Here is a 21,988-nt window from a genome sequence, read left to right on the forward strand (position 1 = left end):
ATTGTGGGGGTTGGAGTTTCGCCTTCCTCCCATCCGACCAATCATCCCAGCCGGCGAGAGGCGTCAGATAAACTTCGCCTGGTCACGTGGAGCGTGGTTCCCGTCATTCTGTGGGTCAGGTGATTCCCGGTCGTGTTCAGTCCGTGCTGAGGACCGCTGCCGCCGCCGCCGCCGCCATGTCCGGGCTCGCGCTGCTGTATTCGGGACTGGGGCTGACCGCGGCCGCCACCATCACCGGCATCGGTTAGTGCTTTGAACGGGGAGCTGGGAGCGCCAACGCCGCTTTGCCGAAGTCCTCCTCTCCCCTCCCTTCGCCGGGGCTGTGTGCGGTTATACGCAAAGGAAATGGCTGTGGCTTGTCGTGGGCGGGCGGGGGCGCAGGGCGCGAGGGAGCACACTTGGGGCGCTGGGGGTGGGATGCCGCCCTCCAGGCTCAGCGAATGTTTTTGGGTGCTTCTTGATCCGCGGCGCTGCCTTGCCCTACCCTAGTTTGCCCGTCAGGCTGTTCTCGGGGTTGGGGGGCGAGGCGACATCCCTGCTGAGGGGAGACTCGCATCCTCCTGCTTGCGCGGGGAGAGCCGTTTTGTCTTCAGGGGGTGGTCCGGAAGATACTGTACTTGGTTCTCCTTGTCCATGACCTTCTCATAGGGAAGGTTTCCGGAGGGGCCCTCGCATGTGGGTTTCCCACGGCAGGCCCACATCTTGTCGTTCTCCACATCCTTGGTCTCAAAAATAAAAATAGTTTAAGAGACGACTCCAGACCTCCACCATATTGGGCTCTGTGGTGCTCAGTTTGCTTCCTCATCTGTGAAAGCAGCGAAAAGGCGAGGGGTGGGGAAAGGCTTTCTTAATGGCTGTTCAGTGCTAGTTGTGAATTTTGATGCTGTGCACACCAATGGCATTTTGATGTCTGAAAGTAGATCAAAAGAGGTGCATTTGGAGGAACTTTCTAAAAGTGCAGTGTTGTTTCCTTTTTTTATGTGGTGAAATTTGAGCAAGGCCTAGAGGGTGTAGCCTTGGAACCAGGGGACCTGTGGCAGAGCCTGAAGCTGCTGTCCCTTGGTTATCTTTAGTATCAAAGCAATTGCACTTTAATGAACTCTTGACTAGCTACGTAAATGTTTATACATTGACAGGATTACTGGGTCTTAATGTTGATATATATCTTTTCCTTCACTACCAAACATTGATTTCATTGTTCATCATGATTTTGATGTTAACCATCCTAGCATTGGTAAGAAGTTCTGCATGTTTTTGGGTGACGGAGACTTGGCTCACCAATAGCCTGGATTCGTTCTTGCTGTAGAGATATTTGCATTTTCTGGTAGTCTCTACATTTGTTCAGGTGATAATTTGTTCTTGGTGAGCCCATGCAGGTATGCTGTGTCCTTATTCTAAACAAGGAACAATTCAGAAAGTCCTCCATCATGAGTTGAATGACATATTTGTTCTTGTGTGGTTGCAATTTATTGGGAACCAAAAAAGCATTAACACTGTTGGGGGAAATGTGATGAACCATGCAAAAGGTGCACAGTGGACTCTCCCCCCCCCCTTCAGTTTGTTTTGTCAACAAGCTTTGGAGCAGTTGTCCTACAACAGTCCTGTCCCAGCTCTCTGTTGGTGGCTTCAACTAGATTAGCCCAGATGATTTGGTTAAGACTTCACCAGTCAGGGTTGAGGAATGACAAACAGCAAACTAAGCTCTGACCTTCTGATTCAAACTCAGTTTCTTTAAGGTCATTTTACCAATTGGACACAGACCTTGCTTAGAAGCAGAGAGTTTCTTACTGGTTCCTGTTGGGACTAAGCAGTCTGCTCACGTATACCACTCTACTCAAACAGTACTCCATTTCCTTTTCTCCTTCATTATATCATATTTGCAGCTAGGGTTCTTCTGCCCCTCCCCTCCTCTTTTTGCAACTTTTCCAGTGGTAAGTGTGACTCTTAGTTCCCCTTTCAGATCAGCATGGATGGGAAGAACAGAACTTCTCCTTTTCTAGCCATGATTACTACAGCTGTACCAGGGAGGACGTTAACATTTTCCTTTCTTTTCAGTAGGATGTGAGCATAGATGCCTCATGGTGGGTCTCTGAGTATCGCCTGTCTTGGCTTCTGTGGACCCTGAACCAAGCATGGTTCTGTTATTACTCTGGGACATTCATGCACCTGAGCTAGGTTTTGTCAGACTGGTGGCTGGGGACTGTGGCCAGGAAGGAATGTGCTCCAAGTCATGAGACATCTGTCCCAAAATGTGAGAAGCTATTTGACCTATAGATGGGCTACATAGGTAGAAATACCTTACCCCATCCCAATATATATCTGGAAGGGACAATGAAGAACTCTTTCCTATAACAGTACTTCAGTGTTCTGCCTCATGACTAAACTTATTGGAGAGGAAGCAGAGCGGAGCACCACTTGAGTGAATAAATGATGTATGTATCCGTACTCAGGGTGGGTAGCCTGTCATTTGACCTTGCTACTATAGGGAAGAAGCAGTGTGATGAATGGAGGTTTATTCACTGTGCTCTCTCTTCTTTTTTATGGTAGCTTTGGGTAACTGTTGTTACAAAACAGTGACTTAACTTCTCAGATGTGATTGAATGATTAATAACTTTGAAAAGTCTTAAAGGTTTTGGATCTTAACCTTTTGGATCACAATCTTTAATGTGAAGGATTTACTGAAATAGTATTCTCTCTAGGTTTTATGCTCGAAACACTGTTACATTTTTATTTTTTCATCATTGTTAAACAATAAGATCAGTTGTACAGGCCAATTCTCAAAGCATCAGCAGAATCATGGCTTCACTGGTCAGTTTGCTGTTGTGCCAACTCTACTTTGTGTAATAAACTACACTTAACTTGGTTTTCCATAGTGTTTGCTAACAATTTGGGGACTTTGTAAGGGTTGTCTGGGGGGCGGGGAGTTAATTTCCCCCAAGAATTCTTGTAGCTTTAAAACTTTTTACATGCACTGCATACAAGGGTGTCACTCATGTCTTTTGGCAGGATGATGAACCATTTGGTCTTGGACTTAGAGGTAGGATAGGTTTGTGTTGCTTTTTATACTATCTGGCCCAAATTTTAAGTGGGCTCCTGTACCTCTAGGAGTTTTACAGAAAGTAGTGTATTTTCATCAATTGCTGCAGCACTGCGTTGGGTAAAACAACTCTGAAAAAATGCTACCTGTATTCTGAAATAATGCATTCCAAAATAGTATTGGGCCTGAAAGTGGTAGTTTGCTTCCTTTCTTTGCAATTGCATATTCCATCCTTGCTATGTGTTATATACTTGTAATATAAATCAAGGAGGAGAAAAGTGAATGACTACTACCGCAATGGTAAAAAACATTAATTGTGACACTTCAAGCAAGAGACAAAAATCTGGAGCGGGTCCTATTGAAAGTAATATATCAAGATTAGCATTGTGGATCTGAAAAGTAGAGACCAGAATTCTGGGTGAGAATCTTTAGCCCACTTCCTGTTAGGCCTCACAGGGTGCCATGGAATTTTCTCCCCTTCTGAAAGTATAGAAAGAGACTCTCCAGTCTACTGAGTATATTCTCTACTGCTTATAGTACAAATTGATTTGGAATATAGAGAGGGGTTGTCCTAGCCAGTATCCACTAAGAAAGCAGTGAACAAATCCACATAAGGACAGGAAGCTTCTTTTGCCAGCTCGCTTCACACTTTTCTTGTGAAGAAAAGTAGAGGTGTCCTTAGGGTTCATTTTTGGCCCTTGGGTTCTCCTGCAGTATGTAAAGAAGATCCTTCAAGCAGTGTGAGTAAACTACCGTTCAGCTGTGCTTTGTCTTATTATGCCTTTCCATTCCTGTATTCCTCCATTGTTGGGATGCCTTCAGATACCTGATTGCTGACTTCAAAGTTCACATTGTGTACTGTTTCTGAATGGTGCTGTTGTAGTACGAGAAGGTAGCTAGAATTACTGATATGTTTTCCTACCATGTTGTAAAGAGTTGGGATGGATTACAAGAACCCCTCTTTTTTAGTAAGGTTCTTGCACTCAGTGGGATATGCCAAGGTTGCCCACCACCCCAGGATGTTTTATTTAATGCTGCTTAGCATGAAGCCATTGGTAAGGAGAATTTTGAGCTAATATTTGCCAGATTTAAAATTTACTTGTAAATCGGTATGCACTAAAATATAGCTTTGGTATAATATAATAAAAATATAACTTTATTTTATGCAATAAATTATTATAACCAGAGAAAAAGCTTTAATTTATGCTAGTTGATCTAATTTTCTACATTAGAAAGGGGGACCATAAGTTCTCAAATTGTCCCATTTATTTGTCTACTTTTGCTTAATTATACTATTTCTCTTTAATTTCATTACTGTAGCAAGATACCACTCTATCAAACCATTCTCATTCTGTTGAAATGATTGGAAAATACCATTTCACTTCCAAAATATATACAGTGGTGCCTCGCAAGGCTAAATTAATCCGTTCCGTGATTCTCTTCATCTAGCGGTTTTTTCGTCTTGCGAAGCAAGCCCATTGACAGCTTAGCGGATTAGCGCTATTAGCGGTCTAGCGGCTTTTAGCGATCAGCTGAGAAGCAGCTTATCAGCGGAACAGCTGATAAGCGGCTTAGCGCTTAGGGAAAGGGCAGAAAAAAGCGAGAAAAAAACGCAGGAACTCGCAAGATTTTTTCGTCTTGCGAAGCAACCCCATAGAGAAATTTGTTTAGCGAAGCTCCAAAAACGGAAAACCCTTTCGTCTAGCGGGTTTTTCGTCTTGCGAGGCGTTCGTCTTGCGGGGCACCACTGTATTTTGGCAGCAGCTAATAAAACCCAAATAAATTTCCATGTTCTGATCTCACATCTTCGTTAGGATATTCCAGAAAAATTATTAGCAGATTTATAAGTATGTGATATGGGGACTTCCGGAGGCGGCGCGAAGGGTAATGGCTGCCCTTTCCTAACTGGGAAGGGAGCTCCGTCCGAGAACGGGTCGTCCGCTACGGCGAAGCGGAGACCCACATCGGAAAACTGCAGGCAGCAGAAGCCTGCAGTCTTGGGACCCGGCGGGCGCCAGGCGCAGCCCCCAAAACGTTGAAGGAACCCCGTAAGGGGCTCCGGATCGCGGAGGAGGCTGCGGCGCTGAGGGTCGTTCCGCAATCGGCGGAGTGAAGCCGCGGAGCCGTTGCCGGTGAGCGCTGACCTTTCTTCTTGTGACTGCTAAAACTGGAAAGGAAGAAATTCGTGAGTAAATGGGACTTATACTTTTAACACCCCGAAAACCCTGAAATTGGCTGAAAGCGGATTGACGATAAACAGGAAGTCCGTCTTCCGCTAACACTGAACTTGAAAGCAAAGAGCAGGAGGAGTGGAGACAAAGAGCCAATTTTCAAACTGACAGATCTGGCACCTATTTAACTATCGCATTGGGTGGATTAAGGACTAAAATTTGCTACTTTTTATTGGACCTATATGGAAACAAAGATACCTCTCTTCTGTCTGGCTTTTGGATACAATTAAAAGAAAGAACCCAGGCGCGGGTTTTGCCTGAGTAAGTGGCTGTCAGCCTGCAAAGCTGGATACTTAGATTCAGAACTTTGAAACATTCTGAGCTTGAACTGGTAACTTTGAAACTTTGGCTGTCTAAGCACTGATGGAAATATTGATGGGTTTTTAAGCCCTAACTCTGCCAAAATTTATATTGTGGAGATCTTTGGACATTGAACTGTACTTATTGATTTGATTTGATTTGATTTGGATATCTCTCTCCCTAAAGACATTATAAGCTCCCCCTAGAGGCATTGGGAATTAAAGCAGTGACTTTAATTTACTTTCTCTTTCCCGGCCTCCTGTTTGAATGTGAACATCTGGGTTGTTGCTTTCTCATGGGAACATTCAAAGTTGACCTTGGCTTATAGATAGCTCTGGAATGAGTGGAACAAGAAAAAAAGGGGGAAGAACCAAACAAGCTACTCTAACGTTATCTGCAGTCTCGCAGCGTAGATCATCTGTGCCTACTTTACCTTCTACTTTACCTCCTGAGGCAGAAGCGGCCTCCCTTCTTCAGTCAGGGGAGGGGGAGACTGAGGAACTGCAATTGGAAGAAATGGCCACAGGAGGAAGTGGCTCTATTTTGGAAAAGATCTTTGAAAAATTGGAGGCTCTGGACAAAAAAGTTGATCAGCAAACAGCAAAAATTGACCAAAACACAGAAAGCCTGAACAGACTAACTGGACAAGTTGCACAGAATGCTCAATCTATTGGAGAACTAAAAGAGGCTGTAGGTGAAAATCGGAAATTGGCTGAGGAGACCAGCCAAAGAGTGGGCCAGCTTGAAAAAGAAGTGAGACCACTCAGCAAACAAGTAGGGGAACATCAGATCTACTTTTCTATGACAGAACTTCGGAACAGGGAGGCCAACTTGAGGATACGTTCATTACCAGAAGTGGAAGAAGGCAACCTAGTCGAATTTTTAACTAAAGAATTTTCCAAGTTTTGGAATTTACAAGAAGAAGATTTTAAAATTGTATCTGCTTTTAGACTTGGAAGGCTTATAAGAAAAGAGAAACCCAGAGATTGCCTGATAATATTGAGATCAAAGGAGGAAAGGGACAAGATTTTGGGCCTGCACTACGGGAAGTCACTGGACATTTTGGACAGAAGAATTGAAATTTACAAAGATATTCCTAAACAGCTATTAGATCTCAGAGCAGAATACCAGGAACTAGCAAAACTGTTAAGGAGCAATTCGATTATCTTCAGGTGGGAGTTCCCTCAAGGAATATCGTTTACTTTTAGAGGGAGAAAGATTAAAATCAGAACATTAGAGGACAGAGACAAATTTTTGGCGGCACACGGAGAGGATCTTCACAAAGGACTTGGACTGCCTTCAGGGCCTGAACCTTCAGGGGGAACAGCACCCTCAGATCCTGAAAACTCGGAAAATAAAGCACTCCCACAGCAAGAATAACCAGATTTTTTCAGGATGTCTCTGCAACTTTTGAGTTGGAATATAAATGGCTGTAACATCCCAGAAAAAAGGGAAAAAATTTTTCACATATTAAGAAAGGAACAATTGGACATTATTTGCCTACAAGAAACACATGTGACTAGGCTCCACAGAAAAGTGCTAATAAACAAGAGACTTGGTCAGGAATTTATATCTTCGGACAATGTCAAAAAAAGAGGTGTGGTGATTTATGCAAAAGAGAGCCTGTCACCTAAATTTCTGTTTAAAGATGAACATGGCAGAATCCTAGCAATAGAAATACAGTTCCAAGGCGAAAAAATTTTGATATTAGGAATTTATGCCCCAAACGAAGGAAAATCGGAATTTTACAAGAAATTGCATGAGACTATGCTGGACTATCTGGACTATGACAACATCATCATGATGGGAGATATGAATGGAGTTGCTTCAACAAACATGGATAAGTCACAGAATCAAAATGTTACTAAAAACGGAAGATTACCAAAGACTTTCTTTGAAATGACAGACAATATGGACTGGATTGACATTTGGAGAGTGAGAAACCCCTTGGGAAGGGAAGGAACATTTTTCTCTGAGGCCCAGATGACATGGACAAGAATCGACCAAATATGGATAACTAGAGGCCTGGCTCCAAAGATCAGAAAGGTGGAAATATGCCCAAGGACATGCTCTGACCACAATGCCCTGAGAATGGATATGATATTGACTTCAACAGGTTCCTTCAGATGGAAGATGAATGATGGCCTGTTTAGAGACCAAGAGATTATCAAGAAGGCCCAAAAAGCACTAAAGGACTATTTTGAGATTAATATGAATACTACAATTGAAAAAAGAACTATCTGGGACGCGAGCAAGGCTGTAATGAGGGGGTTGCTGATACAACAGAATACGATAAAGAAAAGAAAGCAAAACGAAAAGAAAGATAAAATTTTGGAAAGAATTAAGGAATTAGAGAAGAAGTTAAGATCTAATCCAAAATCCCAGCCGATTCTAAGAGAAATCAAACTTCATCAAGCACAATATTCAACATTGATAAACCAGGAAATAGAATGGAAAATTAAGTTAATGAGACAAAAAACTTTTGAATCGGCAGATAAATGTGGAAAACTGCTAGCCTGGCAGTTGAAGAGGCGACAAAAGTTAAATACAGTGACAAATTTAGAGATAGAAGGAAGGAATATCCAGAACCCCGGAGAGATTAGAAAGTGCTTCCAGAGATACTTTAAAAAATTATATACCCAAGGGCCACAAGACGAAACCGAGATTAAACGATTCTTGGCATCAAATGGACTAGCAAAACTCTCAGAAGAAAATAGAACAATTTTAAACGGCAAGATAACACGACAGGAGATTGAGCAGGCCATCCAGAATATGAAACAGGGCAAATCGCCAGGACCTGACGGGCTGACCTCCAAGTATTATAAGACATTGAAAGACTATTTGATACAACCACTAATGGAGGTCAGCAATGAAATCATGGAGGGAAAGAAGGCGCCGGAATCGTGGAAGGAGACTTTTATCACATTGATACCAAAATCGGAAACTGAAAAGAACCAACTCAAGAACTACCGCCCCATCTCCCTTTTGAATGTGGATTACAAAATATTTGCAGATGTTTTGGCAAGTAGATTCAAGAGGGTTTTAAACAAAGTAATTCATAAGGACCAGGCAGGCTTTCTCCCAGGTAGACATATGTATGCCAACACTAGGAATATTATAGACATATTGGAACTCTTACAAACAAATATAAATACAAGAGCAGTTTTAATCTTCATAGATGCGGAGAAGGCCTTTGACAACATTTCCTGGAAGTTTATGAAGGGGAATTTAAAAGAAATGGGAGTGGGGCGGGGGTTTGAAAATGGGATTGATGCAATATATTCAGAACAGAAAGCAAAATTGATAGTTAACAATGTGGTTACAGAAGAGTTTAAAATTGAGAAAGGGACACGACAAGGCTGCCCGATCTCCCCGTTACTGTTTATTTCAGTCCTGGAAGTGCTCCTGAACATGATTAGAGGGGACCAGCGGGTGGAAGGGATTCAGGTCGGAATGAAACAATACAAGCTTAAAGCCTTTGCAGATGATCTAGTTTTAACACTACAGGAGCCAGAATCTAGTACGAAAAGAGTTTTACAACTGATTCATGACTTTGGTCGAGTGGCTGGATTTAAACTAAACAAGCAAAAAACTAAGGTGTTGGGGAAAAACCTGACGGACACTGAGTCGGAACGGTTTCAGAGAGAGACAGAGTTGACTGTGGTTAAGAAAGTGAAATACCTAGGGGTAAATATTACAGCTAAAAATTTGAGTCTGTTTAAAGACAATTATGAAAAATGTTGGTCTGAAATTAAGAGGGACTTGGATAGCTGGTCAAAACTAAAACTTTCCTTGTTAGGACGAATAGCTGCCATCAAGATGAATGTATTGCCAAAAATGTTGTTTTTATTTCAGACACTGCAGATTGTTGACAAAACGGAGTGCTTCCGGAAGTGGCAAAAAGATATCTCCAAATTTGTCTGGCAGGGCAAAAAGCCCAGAATTAAGTATAAGATATTAACAGACGCAAAAGAAAGAGGGGGCTTTGCCCTGCCAGACTTAAAACTGTACTATGAAGCCGCAGCTTTCTGCTGGCTAAAAGATTGGCTACTTCTTGAGGACACGGACGTGTTAGATTTGGAAGGTTTTAACAACGCATTTGGGTGGCATGCATACCTATGGTACGACAAGGCTAAGATTTATAAGGTTTTCAAGAACCATATTGTCAGAAAAGCAATATTTAATGTTTGGACTAAATACAAAGACTTACTAGAGAACAAAACACCGAGGTGGCTGTCCCCTCTGGAGGCTAAGGCCTTAAAAAGACCCAATATGGAGGCCAGATGGCCGAAATATTGGGAAATAATAGAAAAAGATGGAAATAATTGGAAACTGCAGAGTTTGGAAAAAATGAAAGGTAAAGTGCGAGACTGGCTACATTATGCTCAGATTCAAGAAATTTTCAAGAATGATAAAAAGTTAGGATTCCAGGTGGAGAAATCGAAATTGGAAACAGAACTGTTAGAACCTAAGACGAAGGTATTGTCAAAAATGTATAACTTGCTGCTGAAATGGAATACACAAGACGAAACGGTGAAATCGGCTATGATAAAGTGGGCACAGGATGTTGGGCATAATATTATGTTTGAGGACTGGGAAAGGTTGTGGACCACCGGGCTGAACTTCACTGCATGTAATGCACTGAAGGAAAATGTAATGAAAATGATATATAGGTGGTACATGACCCCAGTGAAACTGGCTAAAATATACCATTCGTCTGAGAATAAATGTTGGAAATGTAAGGAAAATGAAGGAACATTCTTTCACCTCTGGTGGACTTGCCCTAAAGTGAAGGCCTTTTGGGAAATGATATACAATGAGTTAAAAAAGGTGTTTAAGTATACCTTTATCAAGAAACCAGAGGCCTTCCTTCTGGGTATGGACGGCCAGTATGTGTTAAAGAAAGATAGAACATTTTTCATGTATGCTACAACGGCGGCAAGGATACTCATCGCTAAGAATTGGAAAACCCAAGATCTACCCACGCTGGAAGAATGGCAGATGCAGCTGATGGACTATATGCAACTAGCCGAGATGACAGGCAGAATCCGCGACCAGGGAGAAGAAAGGAGTGAAGAAGACTGGAAGAAATTTAAGATTTACTTACAAAAGCATTGTAATTTGGTTGAATGCTAACAAGGTTGCCAGATCAAAGATAATTGTCTATCACTAAATCATATTTTATAAGTTATATTTTGAGTTCAAACAAAATTATTGAGTTTGTGAACATTTAATAATTTGTTTTGAAAAATTTTATTTTTAAATGTGCAAGTGGAAGCGGGAGGCGTGAGGGAGTCTATGACAGAATGAAAAGATGTTAACAAAGGTATCATTTGTTAAATATGTATTATTATGGAAAACTTAATAAAAAATATTTATAAAAAAAAAAAATATAAGTATGTGATATGCAATTATAATTATATAAATGCATCTAGTGGTCTTTCCTACCAAATTCCTAATTTTGTCTCATGTCCATCAGACATTAATATAACCCTCAACTGTTTCCCCACATTTCCAATATATTCCACTTATGTCTTTGGTTATATGTTTGGTGAATATTTGAATATAATTTGATGTGGTATCTTTTATATTAAAAAAATATTAAATTGAATATAATCTGGAGCTTTGGGCAGTGATGTTATTGACATAACACCAAGCTGTATATGTTGTTAACTAAATGAACGGGTACTACTATTTTGGTTTTAGTTAACATTGACACATTTTGGTGGAGTGGATGGTTAAACAGACTAGATTTGAATTTAGGCAAGTTGAAGATAGTTCTGGTAGATAGTTCTGGACTGTTAGCAGCCCTGCCTCTATTAGACAGAAGTGACAGTCACCACATCAAACTAGTTAGGTGTCTAGAAGTACCGTACCCTTAAACCCTGTCTTATTTTTTGACAGGCAGGTTTGGGGGTTTCCAGAAGCACCTTTAATCAACTACATCTATTGTGTAGCTGTGTAGCTTTCTGGAGAGGAAGGCTCTAGCTATGCTTTTTGATATTTTGTAACCAGTACTGTAGTATGGATCTTCCAGAAATTTTTGAATTAGATACCTTTCTGGGAAACTTTCTTATGCTATTCAGCTAATTTACACTGTAGATAATTCAGTTTGTGTTGGAAACTTTTATTACACTCCCAATTTAGCATGTTCATTTTTCTAATATTTTGTAAACAGCAAAAAAACTTGGGCATTGGCAAGCTTGCCTGTGTTTGCAGTTGGCATCCAACTCACAAAATGGGGGGGGGGGGATTCTACAGCAAAATAAATCACTGGTAAATTTTCCATTCCACATCTTGGTTTGTAACTGCCGGGTTTGACTACTTTTTGTAAGGAAGACTGCAAAGTGCAGTTAATACAAAATGGCATCAGATTATATCTTATGCTAACTTTCTCAGTGTTGGTGGCATGGCTTGGCAAGGAAGGATGCTATGCCACACTCCCCTCTTCTCCAACCTTCACCTGGGTTGCTCCCAAAGAACACTTTGCCTTCATGGGGCTCCGTTCCCCCCTTGTGCATAGACTATTAACCTGCACAGCATACAAATTTGAATAAATTCTGCTCCTAGTTCTTACCTAAATGTCAGGAAGAGTGTAGCTCTCCCTGGGTGTATATGCCCATTATCTCTCTCTCTCTCTCTCTCTCTCTCTCTCTCTCTCTCTCTCTCTCTCTCCAGTGTTGCTTTCAAAGCCTGTGTGTGCAGGGAAAGGCAGCAGGCTGTCGGCTCCTGGTGCCAATTTTTTCTGAGATCAGAGTCTGCTGCTGCTGAGTGAAGGGTCTGGAGTTGGCAGTGCCTGGGGCTTAAAGCTGTCGCTTGGAGCAGGCTGCACACCTATGAGCAGATAGGCTTCTGCTCACGGGGATGTGAATATGACCCTGATGAGCTCTGAGCCATTGAATAGAGTCTTCAGTTTCCTGACCCACTTTCTTCTGCTTCCCCATACATGGTTAATTCTACCAGACTTGTTTTTGGTGTGGTGTATTATATCTACAATGTCTACTGATAGGGACTTCACACCCTCTGTTGAACTGCCTTGTTGTCTAACACTTCCTAATGTCAACACTATTTTTTAAAAATAGATCAAAGGGTCACCCTACTTGCATTCTCTCTTTAGTTATTCTCCATGGGAGCCAATCTATCCTTTCTTCCCCAGTTCTGTGGCTCATTTGTTCTCTATCCTGCCCCATGATGCTCTGTTTCTGCAGCCTTGCTCTTTCTTTCTCAGCTCCTTCCCACCTCTGTGTCTGTCTGTGTCTTTTTTCACATTGTCAGGCTCACAGGCGGATAGTTCTGCCTGGACCTTGCAAGTGGAACATTTGCACCCTGTGACTATCCCATCATATTCTATTCATATATCCCGAAATACAGTTCCCATCATCATGTCATTGACTCATCTTCTTCCACTCTGCTTCCCAGTCTGAGGTTGTGGGGTGATTTTCCCTTCCTGTCTGCAGTATGTGATACTGCTAACTTTTTCACAGCTGGTTTTCTTCCCCGTGCATGTTCTTCATCCAGCCCTTTAAAAGGAGAAAATGGTTTTTGGATGAAAAAAGGCCCCTAGAGCCAAGATTGCTGTGGATGTGAAGGTACAGCATTCTTGCTTATCTAAGAATGAAAGCTGCTGGGGATCCTTTTGGTATTGTTAATAATAACAATAACATTTCATTTATCAGTCACTTTATGCAATAAAAAGTCTCAAAGCAACTTGACAAATTAAATTACAACACCATTTAAAGCCAGAAAAGTTTAAAACAGCGAGAATATATAGTACATAAAATACACATTCATCAACAAATTAATAAGGACCAAGTCCTACCCACCCCACTAAAAGATGGGCCCCACCATAGGAGGCAACATTAATTAACCAAAGGTCTTGGCTTGCTGCACCTAAAAACTGACAAAGATGGTGACAGGCGCATCTCCCTAAAAAGAGCATTCCACAGGTGAGGCGGTTGGGAACATCACAGAAAAGAATGACTGATTATACAAAGACTTCATGAATAACTTTGCTTATTTGGGTTGGTCACGAGTAGTGTCACAGATGGATGTGCTTCAGACTGCAGCAGTTAGATAACTTTTTTCATAGCAATCCCCATTAGGGCTACCACAAAGGGGCCGTGCCCATCCAGTTAGCTGTGTGAACATGGGGATTTTATTTTTTATACATAAACATAATATTTCAATGAATATTAAACTAAGAAAGATTTTCATTTATATGTACAGAAAAATTGGGGTGGGGGCAGAAAAGCGTTTCCATTACTGCACACAATAAAATCAGCAAATCTATAGATTTATAGATTCATTCAGCATTATATTAAATCACCCTGCTCTGTATTTATTTTAGGAATTACATCGTTTCCCAGACTGTCACTGATCCTTCCCTGATGATATAGATTGTACTTCCCATTGTTTGGCATAAATCAACTTTGCAGCAACCAATAAATTTGAAATCAGCTCCTGCAATCTTTCAAATATTCTTCTGTTACATAATTCAAAAGAAGGAGGATCAAATGGCAGCTACATTTCATTTTATCAGTCCCACTAGCATTTTCCAAATTCTCTAGTTCTTATACAATTTCACTACCTGCAGAGAAAATGTGTTTTCTTTCCCTGATGCTAAAAAGGTACCCAGTATCTGGTTTACACATTTCTGTGGCGTAAGATGCCACTGAATTGCCATGTTATAGCAGTTTCCCCTTAAATTCAAGTACAACGAAAACATTGACCTTTTCGTAAATAAAAATATCTGCACTTCCACAGAAGTTTTGTAAGTTTCTTTTTCAGTTTGTCATAAAAGAATTTGACTATATGCACTAATGGAAGATGATACAAGGGTGGTTGTGTTTTTTTTAACCGGAGTTCATAGCCATTATCTCTCTGAACATTGCATTTTCTTTTTGTAGAGTGAAATTATGAATATAGGGATAAAAGGCCATATTCTCTGCCTCCAAGATACCTGTGACTTCTTTATAGGCAATCATAGGAGATCTTCGTTACATTTTTCCAGTAAACTGAAACTTTCCAAATATTGATAAAGATAAAGATCTAAATCACTTGTTACCCAAGCCAATCTGTTATATCAGGAGCTGTTGTTTGGATTTTGAGGATAGATATAGACAAAGATACATTAATGATAGGTGGAATGGCTGCATCTCTCTTTTGAGTTTTTCTATAACTGCCAATTGTGCCATTAGGAAGTTTCCATCATAGCTACACAGAACATCCTGCCCATACATTGGTGGCTGTTATCTCCCCTTTGGCTGAGCCTGGCTTCTGCACGGGGCTGGCAGACGTCGAAAGTGATTGTTTGAGGTCCAAGGTGTTGTATTCCTATGTGGGTCAGTGCTGCAGCACTCAGAAGATAAAGAGTGAGGTAGCCAGTATGGTACCCCAAATGTTATTTTTGCAGTACTGACTGGAGATGATGAGAACTGGAGTTGCGCAGCATCTAAAGGATGCTCACATTGGCTACCCTGGAACAGAGAGGGGCAAGACTTCCTGTTAGTGCTGAAAGGATTTTAAAAAGTGTGCTGGTAGGAAGCCTGTAGGATAGGATTCCTTTTCTGTCTCTTATTTCTAGTAAGTAGTGACCTTTTGGGTCTTGTTAAACAGAGCACAATAGAAAGGAATAAGTGATAGTTTCCCCATGAAAGAGGTGATTTGGAAAGGGGCAATTTGTGGTGTAAGCTGTATGAAGACTATATAAACCCTTTCTGCTCTCCCTGTGGGAGATCAGCACCGGTGGCAAGGTGTGAGCATCACAGATTGAGCTTTGAGGAGACCAAGACAAAAGGCGGAATCATTCTGTGTTTCTCTTGTTTTTCAGGAATCTGCTACACAATATTTGACCTTGGTTTCCGTTTCGATATAGCATGGTAAGATGGCACTTTTTCCTAGAGGCATGGAGTAGCATGGGGAACAGTAACTTATTGGTGTTTTCAGCAATATATCGGGGAAGAAAGCATGAGGAAAAGCAGTAATTTCCCTTCGCATTTTCTTTTCCATGCGCATTAATTACTGAAAGCCCAACAGTGCTCTGCTCTGAGGAGTGGTAGGCAGGCAGACGTTTGCATGGTTGCTTCCACAGGCAGGCCGTGTCTCCCATCCCCCTTCCCCTGTTGGTTGACAACAGTATTGATGGTAGTGTCCCATTTCACTAGTCGATGCTGCTAATTGCCTCATTTTGCCTGCAGGTCAGCTGGCTGCCTCTCCTCTTCCCCTGCTGTTGCAAGCCACTTGTCCCTGTGATTAGCTAGGTTACAGGCCCCGTGCTGCTCAGATTCTGTTGGCACATCCACACACACATCTTGAACATTTTTGGAGCACTTTTTTCTGTGCTTCTGGACTATTGCTTGGGCCTGAAAACAGATGCTTCTCCATGCACCCACTAGTCTTAATGGTATAAGATTAGTGGTCTTGAGGAGTTGCCGTGACCCATATCCTGCTTCTGCTAGTTCAAGAGCTATCCAAAGAATGCTGTATTGAACAGCATCTTAAGCAAGTCTCTAGCTCACCCTGCTTTCATGGACCTCCTTTCCTGTTGGCTAAACTAGCCTAGGGTTGCTTGGGCTCAGCACAGCTTTTCTACAGTGTTGTTTTGTAGCCCAAACTATAACAAATAACACCTTTCCTAATGGGTTATGAAGTCTCCTAGTTACTGCTGAAGAGGCAAGGCCTACTGGGTGCCATCCTGGGCAGCAGGCGTTAGTTCTTTTTTACCACTTACCAATTGTGCAGGATGGGTAGACTGACCTGACCAAGTTCTGTCCAGAAATGGGATGGATTGGTTTGACTAGGGCTGCTTCTCCCCTGTGGGTGCTATGACTTGATGCTATGATGGAGAAAGCAATAGAGTATTCATAAGGTAATTCCTCCTATGTACAGGTTCCTGACAGAGACCTCGCCATACTTGTGGTCCAACCTGGGCATTGGGCTGGCCATCTCATTATCAGTGGTGGGTGCTGCCTGGTGAGTACTTCATCTCTCCCAGCCCCTAGCGATCTGTTAATGGACATCATTCCTCAACCAATACTGCTGAGCCCTACTTTGGGATTCCATTTTGGGGGGTTAGTCCCAAGGCACAGTCTGAGGACACATGATGCAGCCACTTCACCAAAGGTCTGTGTCTGGTCAGTGCCTGGAGGGAGATCCCCAAACTCTGTCTGGACCCTGGGATTGTCATCTGAGACCCTTTTCTGCCTGATGCATCAAAGGCAGACTCAAAGAGTGGTGATGAGAGAACAGGCCTTTTCTGCAGCTCCCCAACTATGGAGTGTGGCAGCAATTCTGTCATAGTTCAAGTACTGGACAGATACAGTTTTGTTTCCCTGGGCATTTGGGAAGCACCAATGATTGGATATTCCCCTTACTCTGCCTGCATTTTTAATATGCTTATGTGTTTTCATTACTGTATTCTCTTATTGTTGTAAATCACCCTGGGAATTTTGGGATTCAATAAACCTAACCTAACTTCATGTACACCACCTTGACTTCTATGATGGAAGAAAGTCAAGATATGAGTGTACTTAAATAAGTGTAGTGCTGGGCATTAATGAATAATAAAATGATTTTGGCAGGGTGCAATCTAAGCAAGCCCCCCCCTCCCCTTTGCTGCCTATCAAGTACCACTCCTCTAACCGCTTTTGTAACTATTTTTTCAGGGGCATTTACATTACTGGATCCAGCATCCTTGGCGGTGGTGTCAAAGCACCTAGGATCAAAACCAAAAATCTGGTCAGGTGAGAGGAACCCCTTGTTCAGCATATATTCCACAGGTATAGGTACTGCAAAGTCCAAAAGCTCACTTGCCCATCCTTGATATGCCTTGTTTCCTGCTGCACAGATTTTTAAAAAATTGTGCATTCCTGAATTGGCTTCTGTGTACCGTAAAATCCTTGTGAGAGCTAGGCATTGAGTTTGATCCAGCACAGGTGTGGGGACCCTCAATGCTTGCAGGGCAAAATATGGAACTGGGCACAGCAAAATACAAAGAAAAAGCAAATAAATAAAATCCCCTCTAGTTCAGTACATTACCTGTTCCTCATCCCTGGCTTAATGGGTGGTGTGTGAGAATAGGGGTGTGAGCACCTTGTGGAAGGATCTACTTTGAGCCGGCGCTGCCTATGCTCAGAAACACTCTGCCTTAAGTGTCAAGCAAAGACTTTAAACAAATGAATCAGCTTTACCTTTGGGGGAACAAGGTGAGCTCTGAAACTTGCTGCTTCTTTGGTTGCCTGGTCCTTCTCAGGCTGCTGCCTCATCTGCAAGGTTACCACCTCATTCCTAGCTAGCCAGGGGAAGGAAGGAGGTGGTTGGGAAGCCAAGGAGGGTCCCAGTGGTAGATGTGCCATTGGAGGCCAGCCCATCCCTCCCTCTCTCGTTCCCTGGTCCCATGCCCACATTGTCACCCTTGAGATGTTTGCAGCTGCTAATCTGTGTTTTCTCCTGGCAGCATCATCTTTTGTGAAGCTGTGGCCATCTATGGAATCATCATGGCCATCGTCATCACCAACATGGCTGAGGTAATGGGGGGGCAGGGGCTGGCTTGTATGGGAGGGACACGGTTGTGTGCCAAGTCTCGCTCTTGGCCATGCTCCACGATGTCTGATTTGAAGGGAGCTGAGCTGTTGCCAAACGGAGGAGGGCAAAGAAGGTAATCAGAGAGGTATTGATGGAGTCCAGGCAACTGTGGAGCCAAGTGCTATGCTGGGTAGAAGCCCAGTTGCAGGAGGCAATCCTGGCTCATGCCTCTGAGCAAATGTTTTCTATCCTTGTAGGGGAGAACAAGCCCTGACTAATTGCTCTTGAAGCAGGGGCTAGTATCGACACAGGGACATAGTACTGACATAGAGAGAAATAGGAGTTATTTTCACCTGGGATAAATCCCACTACTGAGCCATAGATTGCCCAAGACCTTGGAGCAAGGTTAACCTGCATCTGGCAGATGTTTAGAGTTATGAGCTTATGAGGAATGAGGCACCTTGGTGGGCCGCAGTCCTCTCAGCTCCCTTTCCCCCTGCTGTAATTCTGAAAAGGGTACGAGTTTATTTCAACTCAAGTCTGGATAGTTCCTATCTACAGTGACGTGCCTTAATGCCACATCTAATGTCTTTGTCAGAGACTTGCTTATTAAAATCCTTCCTTTCCTTGCAGCAATTTTCGGGCAGAACCCCTAAGGCGATTGGCGCCCAGAACTACCATGCAGGTAGGCTGGATTTGTGGGGACTGGGGATGGGCAGGCTTAATGGTTCTTGCCCTTGCGATATCATCAGGCGCCCCTTGTTACGTAGGAAACCTAGGAGGCTGTCTTATAGCAAGTCAGCCCATTGGTCCATCAAGGCCAGTGTTCTCAACACTGACTGGCAGCAGTTTCTCAGGGGCTGCCACCCCTACTTAGATGCACCAAAGATTGAACCTGGAACCTGCTCTATCTCTGAGCTGCAGCCCTTCCCTAGTTGAATTGTGTCTTGGCACAAGTTCACCTGCAGTAGGACAGGTTTTTTCCAATAGGCCACCGAACATTGTCTGACAAGCAGGGGGTATATGTATTATCTCCAGTTGATTTTCTAGCTTTGCAAAGCTCCCTACCGCCATGTTGCAGTATCTGATGTGCCAACTATATCTGTGCTGTCACCCTGGGGTGGTGGGTATATCATCTTTTGTCATCACAGAAGAGACCGACACATCTTGACATGTTTGCTGGCAGCAGCTGTCCTCTTGGATGGCTATAGTGGCAATGCTATTCTTGTGGCATGCCACAGATGCAAGCCTGAGCGAGGTGTGAGCTGGGCCAAGATGCTGTCTTTGGCTGTATCCTGTCCCAAAGTCTTTAGAATTGTGACATCTAATACCACCCTGTGGCCTGGGAGGCTTTCTAGAGCTCCAGAAATAACTAAATAAATAGTATATAGCCATTGTTCTGCTTAGATAGTGTTACTGTCACCACTCTTTGCTTTGCTGCATTTCCCCTGAGTGAGTCAGGAACACCTTTAAACTTTGTAAATCTGAACCCAGTAGTCTGGTTCATGATTAAGGTGTGGCGAGGGAGGGTGACAGGGAGAACTTTCTCCAATAAATAAGGAGCCCTTGCACCAGTTGCACTAAATTCCTAAGAACTGGTTTATTTTATTTGTGGATTAAAAGGTTTGCATATAGAAAGCAAGGGTTAATATACATAACATGCACCTAAGGAAAAATCGGTTTGTGTGTGAGTTTGGGAGGGAAATTGTTACAATTTCTTGTTACCTTATTTCCATCTGCAGATAATGCATAACAAGGACAGGCCTAGAGGAAATCATAAGGGCCTTCATCCTAACGGTCTCTGAGGCCAGTCTTGTCAGGCCTGCAATGATCATCAACTGAAAATATAACTGGGTGCCACCCATTCCTAATACTCTTTCCTCCCATAGGTTTCTCCATGTTTGGGGCAGGCTTGACTGTGGGCCTGTCCAATCTCTTCTGTGGTATATGTGTGGGCATTGTGGGCAGTGGTGCAGCATTGGCAGATGCCCAGAATGCCAGCCTCTTTGTCAAGATCCTCATCGTGGAAATCTTTGGCAGTGCCATTGGACTCTTTGGAGTCATTGTGGCTATCCTGCAGGTGAGTCTCTCCGGCCTTGCTATTCCCAGACAGTCTTGCCCATTCCCACCTCCTAAGCAGAGGTAGAAGGAAGAATTTAGAGAGGATGAAGGTTTGGAAATGCCAGTAGTCATGCCTAGACTGCTCTTTGCAGATTAGCGAAACAAAAAAGAATTTCAAAAACTAATTTGTTCCTTCAAAGGGGCTCTCATCTACTCTTAAGTTGCGCCCAATATTTACTGGTTCGGTAGGTTAGGTAGTCATCTCGCGGTGCTGGTGTTGCTTTAAGGAATCCCCAAGCCATCCCTGCTTCAGGGCAAGGAAGAAGCAAGGCCTTTAATGGGTCTGTGTGGCTCAACCTTCAGCCTTCTTCAATGACAAGAAGCTTCCCTGTCCATAAGATCTACTATGGCTCTGTCTCTTCAGCCTCCCTCTCCACAACTATTGCCCTTCACTTTTGGCTGCTGCTCTGTGCACCTGTCCTAAACAGCCATATTTCCTCGTGATCATGTACAGGTGGATGCATTTGCAGTGTTAAAAAGCTGCTACATGCGACAAATATGATAGCATGCCCAGTTTGCATTTCGCAGTCTGTAATCGGTAGTTAATGGTTTACTGTGAAGGCACAGAAGGCTCCCAATTTGCTCCTCCCTTCTAGTCAGCAGGAGCAACAAATCACCATTCCTGGCTTGGGGGTTGCTGTTTGTTTCACTCCAAACACTCTTAAGCCAAAAACAAATCCTGGCATTATTCTTGGCAATAGTGGGGGTACGTAGGGGAGCTTAATTCATGGCCCCTGTGTTTTCTTACCTTCTCTCCTTTTTGTCTTTTGCAGGTGTCTAAAGTGAAAATGGGCGACTAAGCCCTTTGCCACCAGCCTGTCTGCCAGCTGCAGACTCTGTACATATTTATTTAATGTCTTCTGTTGGCTTGGGATGGAGCTTGGTGTATAAATTTATTCCCGTGATCTTTCCCTGTGAGGCCGTGGAAGAACCTGACCAACTGATGTGTGTGTGAGAAAGAATCTGTCCTCCTTTCCTTCCATCCTTTCCTGCTCCACTTCCCCTGAAAGAAGGGGCTGGATGGACCTAGGAGAAGGAGCCTAGAGTCTTCCAGCCCTTGCACTCTTTGTGGCAACCACTGCCAACAGCAATGCCATGTTCTGTGAAATAAACTCATCCGTGTCCCAAGTAGTTTCCCTTCCTTGTGCGCCCCGTGCTGCTGTGCCCCTCCTGCTACCCCGGCTCCTGCTGCCTCTCACAGTCCACATTTTCTGGAACAGCCAGTGGTACTGGCTGAAGATTTGGCTCTGCAGGCTATGGGAGGTGCCCTCCTAGGCACATCTGTTCCATACTGAAGTGGTGCATAGGAACTAAAAGTTGTGATTTTTTGAGTTCCCTGAAACTTCACAAATGATTGGTTAATTAAAATTAATTATGGGAAATGTCTTGTACTGTGATTAATAGTTGCTGTTTCTCTATGGTGTGCCTGCTGTTCATCAAACTGCTCAATGCAGGGGTGGGCAAACTTCAGGCTTATTTGATTGTCTTTGTTTCTTTAACTGGAATCCAAAATCTACTAACCAGGGGCAAAATATAGATTTTTATTTTTTAGAAGGGGTTCCTCTGAGCCCATTTTGAATCCTAGGAATTGGTTTTCAGTACTAGAACGGAGCTCATAGTCCTTTTGCCCAAGTCTTCTCCTGCGTAACTTTCATCATTTCAGCGGCCAAATTTAGATGGGAAAGGTCATTTTGTTATTTCCTTTAGACAACTGATAGTTGAAAAGCCCTGCTGATTGATTGCAAATCACTCAGAGGTTTGATAGAGCCTGTGAGGT

The 21,988-nt window shown here is 43.0% G+C and overlaps 1 protein-coding gene across 1 annotated transcript; it reads left to right on the forward strand.

The window, feature by feature from the left end:
• Positions 1 to 48: 48 nt before the first annotated feature.
• On the forward strand, positions 49 to 21,593 carry ATP6V0B (ATPase H+ transporting V0 subunit b). The gene is made up of 8 exons (XM_083742291.1): positions 49 to 243; positions 15,398 to 15,446; positions 16,456 to 16,539; positions 17,232 to 17,309; positions 18,023 to 18,092; positions 18,724 to 18,775; positions 19,980 to 20,170; positions 20,985 to 21,593. The coding sequence occupies exons 1-8, from the start codon at positions 177 to 179 to the stop codon at positions 21,009 to 21,011; spliced, it is 618 nt and encodes a 205-aa protein (XP_083598417.1). The 5' UTR covers positions 49 to 176; the 3' UTR covers positions 21,012 to 21,593.
• The last annotated feature ends 395 nt before the right edge of the window (positions 21,594 to 21,988 follow it).

This window comes from Podarcis gaigeae, assembly GCF_964106915.1.
Source record: "Podarcis gaigeae genome assembly, chromosome: 6".
NCBI classification, from domain to species: Eukaryota; Metazoa; Chordata; class Lepidosauria; order Squamata; family Lacertidae; genus Podarcis; species Podarcis gaigeae.

Excerpts from the sequence above, each read along its gene's own strand:
- ATP6V0B (XM_083742291.1), top strand. The coding sequence starts at position 177 with ATGTCCGGGCTCGCGCTGCTGTATTCGGGACTGGGGCTGACCGCGGCC. Across the intron at positions 15,447-16,455 it reads TTCCGTTTCGATATAGCATG|GTTCCTGACAGAGACCTCGC; the intron begins GTAAGATGGCAC and ends TCCTATGTACAG. Across the intron at positions 20,171-20,984 it reads TCATTGTGGCTATCCTGCAG|GTGTCTAAAGTGAAAATGGG; the intron begins GTGAGTCTCTCC and ends TGTCTTTTGCAG.